The sequence below is a fragment of the Eptatretus burgeri genome, chromosome 3 (assembly GCF_056783735.1).
Source record: "Eptatretus burgeri isolate ZD-2024b chromosome 3, Ebu_testis_v1, whole genome shotgun sequence".
NCBI classification, from domain to species: domain Eukaryota; kingdom Metazoa; phylum Chordata; class Myxini; order Myxiniformes; family Myxinidae; genus Eptatretus; species Eptatretus burgeri.
The window spans coordinates 38,921,836-38,940,564 of record NC_140963.1 but is presented as its reverse complement, the minus strand read 5'-3'; the positions used below and the strand labels follow the sequence as shown (position 1 = coordinate 38,940,564).

Below are 18,729 nucleotides of genomic sequence, written 5' to 3'. Positions count from 1 at the left end.
ATGTGTGGAGGGCATTCAAAATGGTTCGACAAATGAGATACAATGGTGAGATGTGTCGAAAAAGTACAAGGTGCAGTGCATATCGCTGGTTGAGAGACAATGTTGTAACTGCATTTTTGGCGGGGTTGAATAAAATGGCTCATGTCTTTCAACACCATATTTCGGGGGTTGAAAGACATAATGTTGTAACTGAAAATTATCCATTTCCTGCAAATCGCTAATGAAAGATAAATATGGTGTTGAAAGACACGAGCCATTTTATTCGGTTTCGCCAGAAATGCAGTTACAACATTATGTCTCTCAACCCACGATATATATTTTTAAATAATACCAACATACACACGTATGCATGTATGTAGGTATGTATGTATGTATGTATAGACACACATGGTGTGCTTACACATTGTGTAAGCATAAATAAATAAAAAAAACATGTTTTCTCCATTGTCTCAGGTCGCTCATCTGCATTTGATTTTTTTATTTTTATTTTTTTCATTTACGATGCTTTCCGACGGTTCTGTGATTTTCGTGGTGTATTTGCTTCGATGTCCGTTGGCACACAAAATGACCGTGCTTCCCCATCGTCTCGGGTCATTCAACCTGCATGATTTTTTCCCATTTATTTATATTTTCATTTATGGACATAGTCTAATGAGTCGGAAATTTTTTTCTGGTGTACTGGGTTCGATGTCTATCAGCACGCAAAATTTAATCTTTCTACGTCAAGCGGAAGGTACCGATCTTTAATATCAGTGAGTCGATATATATATATATATATATATATATATATATATATATATATATATATATATATATATATATATATATATACATATATACATACATACATACATACATACATACATCACATACACACACACCAAAATTAAACTTTAAAAAATTGGCACATCTTGAACTATTGCAAGTAAATGGTTCAAAAAGAATCTCAATACTCCACATAGAATGGTTAAAACATTTTTTACTATTTTTAAGATCGTTTCAGACACGAGTGCATGCCCGTAGGGGCGTGGCCGTATGTGCAAAAAAAACCATAAATAAAAAAACCCGAGAGCCAGAAACGACAACCACACAGGCCGTTCCTTCGCCCTTGCGTTCTCGCAACAACCACACTTCCACACACAGAGTTAATTCAAATCCAAATTAAAATAAAGTTTACCTCCTGTCTTTGCTTGCCATGACATTCGCTGCCATGTAACTGGCACGGCCCGTGACGTCGGCCGGCCGCGCACCGGACTACGCAGCCACGCCTCCGCAACGTGTCACATCATTTGTTGGTAAATAAATGGCCATAACTTGGGAAGCACTTGTCCAATTAATATCAAACCTTGAAAAGGCACATCCACAGGGCCCCAGCAATATACCTGGCAAGTTTAAATTAGATCGGACCAGCGGTCACAGACAAACAGACAGACTGCTGGAATTATGGATAGATGAAAGGTAACAAAACTATTTTACTCCAAGCAACATAGCAAGAAATTATTTGTAAATATGCACTGAGCAGCCACTCCTTGTCAAACACCAATAAATTTTTTTGAAATATGCACTGAGCAGCCACTCCTTGTCAACAAACACTTCAAAGAAAATTAAAATATCCTGCCCAGGCTTCTTTTGCATGGAAGAGTCGTGCAAGGTTGGAGAGTCTATTGCAATCAACACGTGGACCTCTATAGGTCCCAAGTAGTTTCACTGTTTAAGGCAAGCCAACATTGTAGTAGTGCAGATGACATGACAAAAACACCTGTTGTACGTCTGTTAGTTGATTAATATGAAATATTAGAGAAGCAAGTCACATCGGTGAAATAATTTCTTTCAGAGAAGTTGTTGGACTGGTTATTCAAAATGAATCATAAGCGTGCAAGAAGTCATGTGATGTGTTGCGTGACATCAATCAAGTCAAGTTCTAAGGCTGAATCTACTATTAACATTCCGCTAATGCAGCACAAACTGTGACCTGCCAGCCCTACCTCCAAGAAAGCATAACTTTCTTGGCTGAGAATCAGTGACATGAGCTGGAACCAAACATGTTCAGAGATGACATTCGCCCAAGTTGTGCCTTTACCATACAAATTACACTTCTCCAGGAAATGGCTCACCATCATTTTGGCAAACTACATATTCCCTTAGTTACCTTCAGACTACGTTTGGACATGAGCACTCAAGGCGAACAGCTCCGAATTTGACATCACAATGCAGACATCCATCTTTGGCTGTTGGCAGATCCTCAATTGCATCTGCACAATCAACCCTTAACCATAGAAGGTAAAAAAAAGTATTGCCATTGCAATGACTCTACACTTCTGAAAACTGAAAAAAAAACCTCAGAAGATTTCTCATGAGAATTGAGAGAAATGCAAGGAGAATATCCTTGGATTCCTTGAGAAATTTATATGAGTATGGTCAACTTGGATATGTCACAGTTTTTTAACATTTCAAAATAAAGGTTGCAATTGGTTCCTTTATCTCAAAAATAAAATATGGCCATGCCGTGCCAACGTGATGTATGGTGATGTCATATTTTCACTGCCAAAATAAAGGTTATACCAATGAATAAAGTCCCACCCTTTGCTTATTTCAGTCACAACATGCCTCCACCCCCTTGGGAGGACATTCAACATGCAAACAATGCCTGTCAAGTCCCAGGTGAAGGTCACTCAATAGGTTAAATATCAGGTCTGATACTTCAATGCTTAACATTACCTTTGCGACAGGTAGGTTTTTGATTTTACCTGTGCCGTCGGACATAGTGTTGCGGATTTGGAAACCTATCGCACACAACATTCAGGTCCTATAGCTCAGTTATATCGGTAAGTACATGTTGCCAGTTAGGGTCCCGTCCCTTGTCCAAGGGTGATTAAATGTAAATGCGCTGCGAGTAATTTTGATGGGGTTTTTTTTTTTTTTTTGCATGTTCCACTGGCTGTGACCGGTGCCATTGTCTTCTTGCGCTCAACCATGAACGTGGGTGGAGATTTTCATCAACTCCAGCTCGAGACTCTGCCCAGGATAGGAGGGTGTGCTCCTTGCCCAATCCGGGATCGCATCACCTCAGCTCAAGACTCCGCCCAGGATGGGAGGGGTGTGCCCCTTGCTCAATCCGGGATCACATCACCTCAGCTCGAGACTCCACCTTAGCCAGATGGAGTGTTCGCCCCGGGCCAATCGACGAGCTTGCCACCCGTTTTGGCGAATGAAAGGGCGTCGAGCGATTCTGCGCACCCAAACAGTCCAGTGAGGGAGAGCGGGGAGGGCGAAGAGCGGGGAGCGGGGAGGGCGGAGACGCTGACCCCCCCCCCCCCGGAGAAAGGGTGAATAAGGGCGCGGGCGTTCTGACAGGGGAGCGCGCTTGTCTTGGTCGTCGTCTGGTTGGTCGTTGTTTTTGTCGTGGAGAGGTGGTTTTTAGTGATCATCTTGGTCGTCGTTCTCCTCCTCCTCCTCCTCCTCCTCCTCCTCCTCCACGGATCGAGTCAGCTTGAAGACCACACGAGGTGGAAAGGTCCAAGACAGACCCTGGTCTTCAGCCCGACTGTATGAGTGTTTCTCAAGGTGGGGCGTGGCAATATTTTGGTGGGGCATGAGGATTCAGGAGTTATTCATACCAAGAGGAGTTATGTGAGTTTCAACAAGATGAGTCTGTGAAAACTCTTTCCAAGATCAAAGGAACCATGATGTGGCTGCTGAGGAGAGCAAAAAGAAATACCCAAACTCGACGACTTTGGCAAGGGACGTATTGATAAATTTTCCGTCATCTTATTTAGTCGAATGTGGATTTAGTGTTGTTACTGATTTGCTGCAAGCTAAGAGAAATCGACTGGAAATCACGAAATGTGGTGATTTAAGGCTGAAACTGACAAAATTGGTTCCTTGAATCAAACAAATCTGCAGCCAGCGTCAAGGACAGGGCTCCCATTGAAGTGAGTAGCAATTGAATAAAATTTGCAATAGAGTTTCAATAAAGCTTTTTGAATACATATGAAGACCACAAGGGGAAAACCAGAGATGTCAGGATAATTCAATTTTGAAGAAACTGAAAAACAAAGTTTCAAGACTTTGGTGGACTGTTTAATAACTGTCATAGATTTCTTTTCCAGTAAAAGGAAGAGTGATCATTGGCTGATCAAATTAAGCATGTAGCATTTGCCAAGCTTCTGTGTTCTTTAATTTAAGAGCAAAGAACGAATCAATGTTGCAAACTGATATCACTGGTTATTCCCTTGTTTAATAATTGCCATGCAATTTTAACCCAGGATGTGTAGCAAATTCATGCTTGTTCGTTATTAGCATACATTACATGAATTTGGTGATCACGGATTATTTTTTTCAACATTAAACGGTCATTGTTTTTTGTTTGATTGGTGTTCAATGCCATACTCAAGGGTATTTCGCTTATATGACGACGGATTCTCCATTTCTTACTCCGTACTACTTAATATGATGGAAAACCGGGAGGAAACCAAAGATAAACCACCCCCGCGATAGCCGAAGTCACCTCATGTGACTCCCTCATATACCGAAGCAGGTTGATTGGGTGGTGGGTACATCGAATGAGGATGGGTACTCAGACGCGCTAACCATTAAGCCACGGCGTAGGTCCCATAAAAGTCACAATAAAGGTTTGACCAGGCTTGAACCACAATATGCACCAACTACGGAGTCCATGATATAACCAAATAGGCTATTGTAGTGCTCAGAGTTTATGCTGTGAAAGTTTTACAACCTTTCATTTTTTAGTTTCTCAACTCTGAATATTATGGTGGAACAGTTAACATGAATGAAAGGGAGATAACCAGGAGTAAAGTACTGACAACTCTGGGTTTCTACTTGTTCAGCTTTAACACTTGTTTTTTCATTGCACGGCTAAAAACTTTATACCATATAAATTATGTGACACCCTGGTTATTTGTTAAAGTAATATTGTGAGAGGAAACCTTATGTTGCCAACTATTGGCAGGTGCAATAACCCTGAAATTTATAAAAAGTGACATCTGGTTTTCCCCTTGTGGTCTTCATATGTAGTATATACTGTAGTGTCTCCAATCATGGTGGGGTGTACGATTTTTTTGAAAATCAGTGGGGCGTGGGACAAAAAAGGTTGAGAAACTCTGGTCTAAAGGGATTTTGCTTCGATGGCGCTGCTAATGTCGGGCCGCATCTCAAGCGTGCAAGCAAAACTGAAAGAAGTGTCCAAATGCACTCGACATGCACTGCAGTAATCATTCACAAGATTTGTTATTACAAGAAGTGGCGAGGGAAGTTAGTGTTGTTGCACACGTTAACCTTTGTACGGGGTGTCTCAGTGGTGATAGGGGAGTCGTCAAATCGCAAGACGCTGATCCAGTCTATGTTTAGTGATGAGGTGGTCTGCAACTTCTTGTCATTATGACCGACTCGATGGGTCGTACGCAGAAGGGCCATTTCATGGGTTTGCTCCTCATATACAGCCCTGTTGGAGACACTGAAGATACAAGAGCAAGACAAGACCGTCAGGGGAGATACTCAGGCAAAAATATCTTGGCGATACAAACAAGCCACAAAAGCCAGAACATACTTTGGCCTTTCAAACTGTGAGGCTCTTTTTGGACCATGCGAGGCCGTAACCAGAACTCTCCAAAGTGAGAAGGCAAGCGTGAGAGGGGCAGTGAAGTGTGTGAGTGCACTACGAGAGCGCATGCATGCACTGAGAGAAGATGGATTTGTCCATGAGATGACTTCCAAAGTGACCGCTTGTGCAGAAAGAAACTATCTCCAAATGCCCCTTCCTCCACGAACAAATAGAACCCCTGCCCGGTTAAAGGATACAGAGGAGACCGAGGCCATCATGACTGATGTCGGAGAGCAGCAGTGGCGGCGTGAGTTCTGCGAGGCCTTGGATTTTGTGACAACCGAACTGGATCGCCGATTCGACCAAGTACCGCAAGTTGCTTCCCTGAAAGAGCAAACTGTTATCGATGCCGCAAATGGAGACTACTCAGAGCTGAACGAGATCACTGCTGCACAGATCCCCCCTTCCCACCCCCTCCCCGATGGGATTGACAAATCTAGTCTACATATGCAGCTCACATTGCTGGGTGACCTCTCCAAGACAAAAGGACAAGTCAGCTCAAGATGTTGCTGGATTCGTCACAGCACTGCACCCCCAAACAAGAGAGTTACTGAAAGAGTTGGTAAAGTTTATTGAACTTTGCCTGTGTCTACCTCTCTCCACCGCTTCCTCTGAGTGGTCATTCTCCAGCCTACGCCGCCTCAAAACGTGGCTATGGAACAATATGACCCAGAGACGACTGACACACCCGACTATACTGCATGTCCACAGTGACATTCCTAATCGGATGGACATTCAGCCACTAATGAAGAGATTTATCGACAACACAACAGAACGGAAGTCCACATTTGGAGTCTTCAAATAGGAAAGACAAACATTATTATTGAATTTTGCTTATTTCTGCCGCCGTGCAGAACCTGTGTAATGGTCAATATCACGTTTGTGGTATGTAGCGAGAGGTGTTGTGTGCGTAACCGATATATAGGCCTATTAGATTTTTTTGGTACGTCAAAAGATGTAGGGGCGTGCGTGTCATTTGATTGGCCGTCTAGCGGTTTACATTGTGTCAGAGCGCCAAAGTTAGTTCTGGTGTCGCTTTCCCCTTTACCTCTCTACTTTCCAAATACAATAAGTAATTCATTCGACTGTAAATTCCAACACATTGTTGGTAAAATACGTCTTTGTAGTGTGTGTGCGTGCTTCATAGTAACTAGTGCCCGTTATAGTGTGCACTAGGGCCCGTCGTTATGCCACTGTCGTGTGTGCGTGTGCGTGTGCGTGTGCGTGTGCGTGTGCGTGTGCGTGTGCGTGTGCGTGTGCGTGTGCGTGTGCGTGTGCGTGTGCGTGTGCGTGTGCGTGTGCGTGTGCGTGTGCGTGTGCGTGTGCGTGTGCGTGTGCGTGTGCGTGTGCGTGTGCGAGCGCAAATCGAAGTGGGCGAGAGAGACAGAGAGGGAGGGAGAGAGAGAAATCGAGCTTATTTTTTCCCTGGCAAAGACTGTAGCCCAGATTATAGACAGCACCTCAGCACCCCCACTCAAAATACCTTCCCACACACCTGAAGGTGGATAGCAGTTCAAGTGTGCTGAAGGACTTTCTTTGCACGACGGAGGATGCCCAGTCAGCGACTGGTTTTAGAGGCAGACTTTAAAACATGGTTTGCCTGAGAAAGATAATGGTTTAGAGTGAGCCTGAAGAGTTTGAATGACTGGACGAGAGACAGAGACAGAGACAGAGACATTGTGTGTGTGATTTCTGAGGATTGAAAAACATATTCCAAGTGTTTGACCAGTTCGCGATTTTGTCAAGGTCGAAAAAGAGAGAGAGAGGGGAAGAGGCTGCTGCCTGTCTGTCTGTCTGTCTGCCTGCCTGAAGGATGAGAAATGTCACGTCAGAGGATGGAGAAAACAAAGTGATCGAGAGGATTTTCCAGTCAAGTGATCATTGATAAATATTAGGAATAGAATGGGCCCTAGGACACTGCTTTGGGGGACTCCAGCCATGATATGGAGAGGAGAAGAAAGGATTCCGTTGAGCCACATGTTGTTGACGAGAGTCGTGGAAGTCAGTAACCCAAGTAGAGACAGGGTGTGACGAAGAAGAAGCAGATCGGGTGGGAGAGGGTACTGACAGAGGAGGTTTGACAGCATGAATGGACATGAAGGGTCATCATGGATGATGATGTCACCAGTACCTTAATTATGATGTAATTCAACAAGTACAATGCTTGATCTGATCAGTATGAGGAAAAAAAAAATCCTCTGCAACCGTTTGACTGACCCGAAATTTTCAGAATAAGAGTGGCTCCACCTATAGAATGTTTTTATTAATGATAATTATGACATCATAAGTCATGTGGTACAGGACCGACCTTGGGAAATTGGAAAAAAGTTGCACCTCCATCTCTGAAATAGCTCCATGGAAAAAAAATTTTAAGCATGACTTTTTGTCAAGTACTCCTTGTGGAATAAGATATGTTGATGTCATCAGTATGTCACAATTCGACAAGTACAACGCTCAATTCGATCAGTATGAATTTTAATTCTCTGCAATTCTTGGTCCAATTGACACTAAATTTTCATCATAAGAGTGCCTCCTCCTGTAGAATGTTAATGGTAATTATGTCAGAATAGGTCACGTGGTGCAGGTGCAATCATGCAAAAACACCGCACCTCCATCTCTAAAACCATTCCATGGGGAAAAAAATAATAAAAACATACCTGGTTCATTGTCAACTACTCCCCATGGGGAATAAGATATGTCAATGATGTCAACAGTGCCTTCGTTACGACATCATAATTCGACAAGTACAACACATCATTATGAATTTTTTTTTCTCAGAAACTATTGGGCTGATGGACACGATTTTCACCATATGAGTATCTCACCCTGTAGAATATTTTAATAATAATCATGTCAAAAGTCATGAAGTACAGGCACCATCTTGGAAAAAAAGTCCGAAAAACGTTGCATCTCGATATCTCCAAAACCGTTGACTGCGCAGGGTAAGTATTCTATGAATACCATCTAGTTCTTTATGTTATGAAGGACAGAAAATTTGATGAAAAACAAGACCAGCAAAACAGGAATTACAATAAAATAGAAATTTATATATATGGAAATAATTTTTTTTTTTAATTATTGTAAATAAACTGCCTTTATAAATATGCATGGAACAAACTGCTCAAGTCAATAACAAGAACGGTGTCATTTTATAGTATCAGTCAATCCCTTGTGTATCTGCCCTTTGCCTTAAGTGGCATTACTATTTTAGCCATGCTTCACGTATACGACCGAAGCACTTACGGAAATATTGTGCAAAATATCCTGTAGTGCATTCCACAGTTCCGTAAGGTTAGTTGGCCAGGACAGCCTGACGCTCGGTGCCCACAAGCGGTGCCGCAGAATGGTGGTGGAGGGTTTAAAGTGGTGGTCCATGGCCATGGCAACGTTTGGAATGGCGGTGATGCGATGTTTGCGGGAGCGAGTTGTGAAGGTAAAGGTCGTGGCTGTTGGCGTTGTTGTTGTGAAGCGGCGTTGCGGTTGGTGGTTGTTGTGTGATGGTGGTTGAGACGTGGTTGGTTCAAAATAAAGATAGAACAGAAAAACGACTATCTCAAAGGGTCGCAGCCCGAATCAAATCACATTTATTCCCTCTAAACAACGGGTTTGGGGCTAACTACACATGTACTTAGAGATATCTCACCTACTGGACCTGAATGGTGGTTTGCGAATTTCCTCAACCGCAACAATACCATATTCTCCGTAAATTAGTGGTTTTGCTAAAAAAAAATTTCCACACAAGTGCATGTAGCTTGGTGATGTCTATCAACACAGAGAAAACTGAAAAATTGAATATTTTGACCCTGCAACGGAAATGATGACCAGTTCATGAACTACAACTATATATATATATATATATATATATATATATATATATATATATATATATATATATATATATATATATATATATACATATACATATACACACTAGTACGTGCCCAAAAAAAATTAATAAATAAATATTCCAACCGCGAGCAACAAACAACCACACAGGCAGTTTCTTTGCTCTCGCGTGCCCGTACGTGCGTGGCCCGGAAGTTTGCATATCACAGTTACAATGATTCGCAATTTAGGTTTTAATGGCCAATTATTCAATTAGTGCCAACGTATTTTGCCTTTTCGCAATGTCATCGCAAGGAAAAACAAAAAGAGAAGAGAAGAGAGAAGAAAAAAAATCACTTCCTGGTTCAGAGCATACCAGCACTCTGATGTTACTGAAATTTATGCACCGTCTCATATGAAAACGATCACAACTTGCGGCATTGTGTTTATCTATAAATGCGCATAAGAAATCGAGAAATTATTAGAATACACGAAGTCACTCTCCGGAAGTCCGTACATTGTAACCCGTAATGGGGAACGCAGCTGAGCTTCCCTTCCCCATCGGCCACGCCCACGCAACGTGTCTTGTCATTGGTTTGGTAAATAAATGGCCATAACTTGGGAAGCACTTGTCCGATTAATATCAAACCTTGAAAAGGCACATCCTCAGGGCCCCAGCAATATACCTGGTAAGTTTCAATTAGATCGGACCAGCAGTCGCATGCACACACACTGCTGGAATTATATATATATATATACATATATACATATATACATATATACATATATACATATATATACATATATACATATATATACATATATACATATATATATACATGTATACATGTATACATGTATACATATACACATATATATACACACACACACACACACACACACACACACACACACACACACACACACACACACACACATATATATATATATACACACACACATATATATACATATATATATATATATATATATATATATATATATATATACATATACATACAATCACACATACATAAAATGTACACACTCTCAGACCCTGCTATTAGCTATTCGTGGGTCATAAAGTGTGACCTGCTTCGACATTCGCGCTTTGCATATTCATGCGATTTTACTTCTTTTTTAATACACTTCAGGACTGGTCTCCGATATCCACGTGGGAAATTGGAAATAAGCTAACATCACAGCATTACATTAAAAAAAAAAAGCTACAAAAGCAGGTCCCCTTAACTGCAGCCCAATTAGCTTACTGTACTTCCAATATAAGCAGCAAGGTAATGGAATCCATAATCACAGTTGACATGAAATCATTCTTTTTCTACAAAAACCTCATCTCAGATCATCAATTCAGATTCAGACCTGGTCACTATCTTGGATATGCTTCTACTCTCCCAACAATGGAGGCCACCCTCAATTTCAGACATGAGACCAGGGCCCTCCCTCTCTGGACATATATTGAGCTTTTGATAGTTTGGAGAGCAAGGCAGGATGCCAGACTGTCTGCTGATGGAATCCAAGGCCAACTCCACTCTTGGATTACAGACTTCCTCCCCTCCCACAGACATGCGGCTCTCGAAGGAACCCTTTCATCTCCTCTCCCTGTCAAAGATGGAGTACCCCAAGGCAGTATTGTAGGTCCCATATTATGAAGAAGATGAAAGAGAAGAGATAATGGGAGAGGAAGGGTGGTAGGAGGGGGGAGAGGAAAGAAGAGGGAAAAGAGGAAGGAGAAAGCAGAAGTGAAGGAGGAAGATGGGTACAGAGGAGGATAAAAGGAAGTGGAAGACTCAGAATGAGAAAGGAAATGGTCTGAAAAGGTTAAAGAAAAGGGGTGAAGGATGAGCCTGAATAGGAACAGTGAGTAGCAGAACTAATTTTGTTTTCTACCACTTCCTTTTCCCCATCTTCCTTCTCCTTTCCCCCACCCAATTCCCCATCTTCTTCTCCTTTCCCCTTCCCACCCCACTCCATCCCTTTAGTTATCTTCTCATTCTATCTGCCTTATTTTTCCTCTCCACCAACATCTCTCATGACATTTCACTCAGCATGTCACACATGAAGCACACACTTCTGCCCAATCAGCCATCCCAAACACATCAATGATGACATCATTTGCAGAAGTATTCTTTTCTCAACCCCCACCCCCATTGCCATTCTTTTGCTACAACGAAGGTTAAGGCCCAAAACATTAGGTTTACTTTTATTCACAGCAGATAAATTACCATTGAAGGTATTTTATTTCTCATTTGTTTTGATTTTTCTTGCCACTCAAGAAGATTGTTAATTTTGTGCTGATCACTGTAAACATGACCATTAAAGAGCAGTGCATGAAGACCTTGCAGACCACAGAGCCCAATGCCAAGAAAACAGAGCCCGGGAGCCGGACACCAACACGGACACAGCCCGGGAGCCAAAACAACCATGGCGGACAGAGCCCAGGAGCCTGGCACCAACAACCACAGTATGTGGGAGCCGGATGCCAAAACTATCATGGCGGACAGAGCTCAGGAGTCTGGAAACAACACGACTGCAGCAAAATGTGACGGTTGTTTGATCCATCAATTCAGAACAGCGGGTGAGTCTTCCAACCGTGTTTATTCAGCAAACCAAAGGTAGCAAATTCAGGAGATAAAAACTGCAAAAAAAAAAATTAAATAAAAACTAACCCACCCCTCCATTCTTCTCTTTATACCCCTTAGATTAAAAATAAAAATTCCCCAAGTAACCAGTAAATTCACACAACGATCCTCGACACAGATAAGTCCAACTCCAACATTATAACATATTACCCGTTAGCACAAAACATTCATCACCGCTGCAAGCATGCAATCACAAATTGTATTCAATAGGTTTTGTATCAAACATTGGGAATACCAGCATTACCAGCCCGTGTACCCATACACTGCCCAACAAATAGAATTGGTGACAAACCCAAACTTCAAGAAGAATGCACAATTTTTCAAACCAACAAATTCTTTCCAATGATCAACAACAGGGTATAAAATCAGCTATTTAATCAACATTTGCCATTTTAACAGCACAGTTCAACAACCATGCTCTGGTTAATCAACTGTATTGTTAACCGATAATTTTGCAGAATCATCGAACAATGTTATAATCCTATCATTGATAAAAAAAATTGCCCTATATACAGCAATAACTGATCAGTTTGTAAAACAAATTCAGTCCGAGACACAACATAAATAAATTTCTTAATGCCCAACATAAAAGCAAGTCCTTCCTTCTCCATTAAAGAATAGTTCTTCTCATGGTCCATCAGCTCTTGCTCACAAAACCCACAGAGAAAAGTCCACCCTCGTGTCACTGCAAAACAACAGCTCCAATACCAATGTAAATGCATTGGTCTTGAGCACAAATGGCTTATTATGGTCCAAGATTCTCACCACTGATAAGGAGTTTCTTGGAGGTGAGGTAAGCCTTCTCTTGAGCATACCGCAGTATCAACTTACTGAGTTGACCCTTCCTGGTCAAATCTGCAAGTAGCACAATGATGGCTACATAATTGGGGATGCAGCTCTGATCGTAGCCATTCGGACCAGACGACAGCAACTTTTTTTCAAGGAGGCCAAAGTCAATCACTGATCTTTTCCACATTGTCATCGTGGAGAACAAACAGACAAGGTTTATATGGTGATTGTTAAAGCTCAGGCTGTCAATGATCACACATTTTGATGAGTAGCTGTGAGGCAGGCTGTGGACATAGCACAAAGCAGCTCCCAAAAGGTGGTCAAATGCTTGCCCCAAGTGTGCTCAAGGCAGAAAACGTCATCAGTGCAGATATAAACATATTTCCTACCCAGCAGCAGCATCTTTGTACCACCACACAAATATCAGGCCTCAATTGACTTTAAATTCCAGAACACTTCTGAAAGACCAGTAATGATCACAAATCTGTTTGTGCTCTGATCAAACTTGTGTGAATCAATGTGTGCACATCCCCACGCATAGTCTTATCCATCTTACAGACGACCACTACTGGCGAGCGTACGGCACCAGCGACTGACAAATTATCACCACCTGAAACAACTGCTTATCCTGACAAAGAGGACGAGGCTGAGGTGAAGGAGGACGAGGAAAACGCGGAGGACGAGGAGGACACCGAGGACGAGGAGGATGCGGAGGACGAGGAAGACGCGGAAGTCGCGGAGGACGAGGAAGACGAGGAAGACAAGGAAGACAGAAGAGGAAGAGGAAGAAGACGATGTCGCCGAGGCGGAGGAAACGGGCTGCGTGGCGGAAGACGAGGCAGAGGGCTCCACGGAGAAAGACGAAGTGGAAGACTGAGAAAGCGGAAGCGACGGGGTCCGCGGCGGAAGAGGGAGGTGGAGGCGGAGGCGACTGGCTCCGCGGTGGAAGACGAGGAGGATGCGGAGGTGGATGCGGAGGTGGAGGCGGACGCAGAGGCGACGGACTCCGCTGCGGAAAAGGAAGCGGAGGCAGACACAGAGGCGACGGGCTCCGAGGTGGAAGTGACTGCGGCAACGGAAGCGACGGGCTCTGCGGCAGAAGATGAGGTGGAGGCTGAGGCATCGAGCTCCGCCTCCCCCTCCTCCTCCTCTCCCACCGCGGAGCCGGAGACGGAAGACTAGGAAAGGCGGAGGAGGAGGCGACGGGTTCCGCTGGAAACGAAGAGGCGAGGAGAGGGAGGTGACGGAAGACGAGGCGGAGGCGGACGCGACTGGCTACGCGTCAGATGCGGAGACGGGCTCCGCGGCAGAAGACGAGGAGTCGATGAGCTCCGCGGCAGAAGACGAGGAGGCGACGAGCTCCGTGGCAGAAGACGAGGAGGACGCGGAGGCGACGTGCTCCGCAGCGGAAGACGAGGACGACGAAGCGAACACGGAGGGGACGGGCTCTGCGGAGGAAAACGAGACGGAGGTGACGGGCTCCACGGAGGAAGATGAGGAAAACGCGGAGGCAACTGAAGAACATGACAGCAACAGCAATCGCGGAAAATAAAGCGGAGGCAGGCAGAGGCGACGGGCTCCGCGGTGGAAGACGAGGTGGATGCGCAGGTGGAGGGAACACAGAGGCGACGACTCCGCTGCAGAACATGAAGCGGAGGCAGACGCAGAGGCGACGGGCTCAGAGGTGGAAGTGGCGGCGGCAACGGAAGCGACGGGCTCTGCGGTGGAAGATGAGGTGGACGCTGAGGCGTCGAGCTCCGCCTCCCCCTCCTCTCCCGCCGCGGAGCCGGAGGCGGAAGACGAGGAAAGGCGGAGGTGGAGGCGACGGGCTCCGCTGGAAACGACGAGGTGAGGAGGGGGGGAGGTGACGGAAGACGAGGCGGAGGCGGACGCGGACGCGACTGGCTACGCGGCGGATGCAGAGATGGGCTCCGCGGCAGAAGACGAGGAGGCGACGAGCTCCGCGGCAGAAGACGAGGAGGCGACGAGCTCCGCGGCAGAAGACGAGGAGGCGACGAGCTCCGCGGCAGAAGACGAGGAGGCGACGAGCTCGCGGCAGAAGACGAGGAGGCGACGAGCTCGCGGCAGAAGACAAGGAGGCGACGAGCTCGCGGCAGAAGACGAGGAGGCGACGAACTCACGGCAGAAGACAAGGCGGACGCGGAGGTGACGTGCTCCGCAGTGGAAGACGAGGACAACGAAGCAAACACGGAGGGGACGGGCTCCGTGGAGGAAGATGAGGCGGACGCGGAGGTGACGGGCTCCACGGAGGAAGATGAGGAAAACGCGGAGGCAACTGAAGACGAGGGGGACGCGAAGGCGACAGGCTCTGTGGCGGAAGACGAGGCGGACGCGGAGGGTGGAAGACAAGGCGGAGGCAACGGGCTCCGGAAAAGATGAGGCGAGGAAGAGGGGAAGGCGACGGGCTCCGCGGAAAAAGATGAGGAGAGGGGGAGGGATGGGCCCTGCGGGAAAAGACGATATGCAGAGGGGACGGGCTCCGGGGAAAAATACGAGGAAAGCCGGAGGAGGAGAGGGAGGGTGAGGCGACGGGCTCCGCAGAAAAAGACGCGGAAGAGGCGTGGGCACAGCCGGGATCCGCGGAGTAGGCAGGGGCTCCGCGGTGGAGGGGGAGGCGCCGCCGAGGAAGACAAGAAGGAAGCGGAGGGGAGGGGCTAACGGGTTCCGTGACAGAAGATGAGCAGCGGAGGGGGGGGTACCGACGCCGCTCCGAGCACCGGGGGTACCGACGCCGCTCCGAGCACCGGGGGTACCGACGCCGCTCCGAGCACCGGGGGGTACCGACGCCGCTCCGAGCACCGGGGGGGTACCGACGCCGCTCCGAGCACCGGGGGGTACCGACTCCGCTCCGAGCACCGGGGGGGTACCGACGCCGCTCCGAGCACCGGGGGGTACCGGCGCCGCTCCGAGCACCGGGGGTACCGACGCCGCTCCGAGCACCGGGGGGTACCGGCGCCGCTCCGAGCACCGGGGGGTACCGGCGCCGCTCCGAGCACCGGGGGTACCGACGCCGCTCCGAGCACCGGGGGGTACCGACGCCGCTCCGAGCACCGGGGGTACCGACGCCGCTCCGAGCACCGGGGTACCGACGCCGCTCCGAGCACCGGGGGTACCGACGCCGCTCCGAGCACCGGGGTACCGACGCCGCTCCGAGCACCGGGGGGTACCGACGCCGCTCCGAGCACCGGGGGTACCGACGCCGCTCCGAGCACCGGGGGGTACCGACGCCGCTCCGAGCACCGGGGGTACCGACGCCGCTCCGAGCACCGGGGGGTACCGACGCCGCTCCGAGCACCGGGGGTACCGACGCCGCTCCGAGCACCGGGGGTACCGACGCCGCTCCGAGCACCGGGGGTACCGACGCCGCTCCGAGCACCGGGGGTACCGACGCCGCTCCGAGCACCGGGGGGTACCGACGCCGCTCCGAGCACCGGGGGTACCGACGCCGCTCCGAGCACCGGGGGTACCGACGCCGCTCCGAGCACCGGGGTACCGACGCCGCTCCGAGCACCGGGGGGTACCGACGCCGCTCCGAGCACCGGGGGGTACCGACGCCGCTCCGAGCACCGGGGGGTACCGACGCCGCTCCGAGCACCGGGGGGTACCGACGCCGCTCCGAGCACCGGGGGGTACCGACGCCGCTCCGAGCACCGGGGGTACCGACGCCCGCTCCGAGCACCGGGGGTACCGACGCCGCTCCGAGCACCGGGGGTACCGACGCCGCTCCGAGCACCGGGGGTACCGACGCCGCTCCGAGCACCGGGGGTACCGACGCCGCTCCGAGCACCGGGGGTACCGACGCCGCTCCGAGCACCGGGGGTACCGACGCCGCTCCGAGCACCGGGGGGTACCGACGCCGCTCCGAGCACCGGGGGTACCGACGCCGCTCCGAGCACCGGGGGTACCGACGCCGCTCCGAGCACCGGGGGTACCGACGCCGCTCCGAGCACCGGGGGTACCGACGCCGCTCCGAGCACCGGGGGTACCGACGCCGCTCCGAGCACCGGGGGTACCGATGCCGCTCCGAGCACCGGGGGGTCCCGCCGCCGCTCCGAGCACCGGGGGGGGACCGACGCCGCTCCGAGCACCGGGGGGTACCGACGCCGCTCCGAGCACCGGGGGGTACCGACGCCGCTCCAAGCACCGGGGGGGTACCGACGCCCGTCTGAGCACCGGGGGTACCGACGCCGCTCTGAGCACCGGGGGTACCGACGCCGCTCTGAGCACCGGGGGTACCGACGCCGCTCCGAGCACCGGGGGGTACCGGACGCCGCTCCGAGCACCGGGGTACCGACGCCGCTCCGAGCACTGGGGGGTACCGACGCCGCTCCGAGCACCGGGGGTACCGACGCCGCTCCGAGCACCGGGGGTACCGACGCCGCTCCGAGCACCGGGGGGTACCGACGCCGCTCCGAGCACCGGGGGTACCGACGCCGCTCCGAGCACCGGGGGGGTACTGACGCCGCTCCGAGCACCGGGGGGTACCGACGCCGCTCCGAGCACCGGGGGGTACCGACGCCCGTCTGAGCACCGGGGGGTACCGACGCCGCTCTGAGCACCGGGGGGGGTACCGACGCCGCTCTGAGCACCGGGGGGGGGTACCGACGCCGCTCCGAGCACCGGGGGGGGTACCGACGCCGCTCCGAGCACCGGGGGGGTACCGACGCGGCTCCGAGCACCGGAGGATGACCGTCGCAGCGGACCGGTCCGGCGAACGGGACCAACGCCGCGGACACCGGTTCGACTAACGGGACCAACGATGCATCAACACCACCACGCACATCGTTTCAAACACCAGGACACCTCTAGACACAGTGTTGGGAACAAGAAACATCGCATGTGTATCAATTACTCAGTACAGTGAAAATAAATCTTCTTCCTCCTCGTTCGCATACAGTGCCTCGCTCCCTCTCCACAGCGATCCACACCTTATCAAAACCCCGTCATCGCGTCTCACCTCCCGCTCTTCCTTCCCTCCAACAACCAGTGCGCTCCTTGAAAACCAGAATGAAAAAGCAAACCTCCAAATACCCGCTACACCCTGCAAGGCTGTGACCAACGAACCGCACGTGAGCGGAAGAGAATTTTTTTTTAAAAAATGAAGAAATGGATGGAAAGTCACGTCATCAGCGCTCGATTCTCTACCTTCAATCGAACATCCTGTTGTCTCCAGTACGGCCGCACGGACTTTAACAAGCTCAGAGCTCCTGTCTCTAGATCGTTTTCGTCAACAAAGACGGGAAGACGAGGGACGTTGGTGGAACTGGACAGATGTATGAACGTCTCCATTCCCTCTCCAACCAAATGCATTCGCTTCCTCTTTCGTCGATGCCTTATATAACTTCCGTCGTTATGACGTCACGCGAGGCGGTCCGACATTTCCCTCTCTGTTCGGCGTCATTCTCTCGCCGCGTGTCCATTGGTCACAGAGAATCTGAGGGCGAGGAGGGATTGTTTATCAAACGCAATGGCCGCGTGGTGTCGCGTGGCGTTCGGCGCATTCTCCTATAAACCTGCCTTCCATTCGCGCCTTAATTACTCTCTTCACGCTCTTCTGAATTTCCCCGTCATCTTTCATGTCGTTTTTTTTATTTTTAACATTTTTAACGTTTTTCAATTCATTTGAGGTAAAAGTCAATCCCATTTTTCCGCCTTTGTAATAATCACGTACATTTATAAGAGAAAATGTATCCGAACTTTATCCCACGTGGTTTATATTTTGGCCATTTTGACGTCCCCTCGGATGGATGGACAATTTAAAACGACGACACTCCAACCTCAGTAGAAGAATTTTAAAGAGAAGGAAGTTTGTCTGCT

The 18,729-nt window shown here is 48.8% G+C and overlaps 1 protein-coding gene across 4 annotated transcripts in view; it reads right to left on the bottom strand.

Moving 5' to 3' along the window:
• LOC147029729 (ethanolamine kinase 1-like) overlaps positions 1-18,247 on the bottom strand; it is a 103,458-nt gene extending 85,211 nt beyond the window's left edge. For all 4 annotated transcript variants that reach the window (XM_085873001.1, XM_085873000.1, XM_085873003.1 and 1 more), the window contains exon 1: positions 18,058-18,247. In XM_085873001.1, coding sequence (XP_085729127.1) covers positions 18,058-18,222 — 165 coding nt within the window. In that variant the 5' untranslated portion in view covers positions 18,223-18,247. The remainder of the gene's footprint in view (positions 1-18,057) is intronic.
• Between the last annotated feature and the right edge of the window lie 482 nt (positions 18,248-18,729).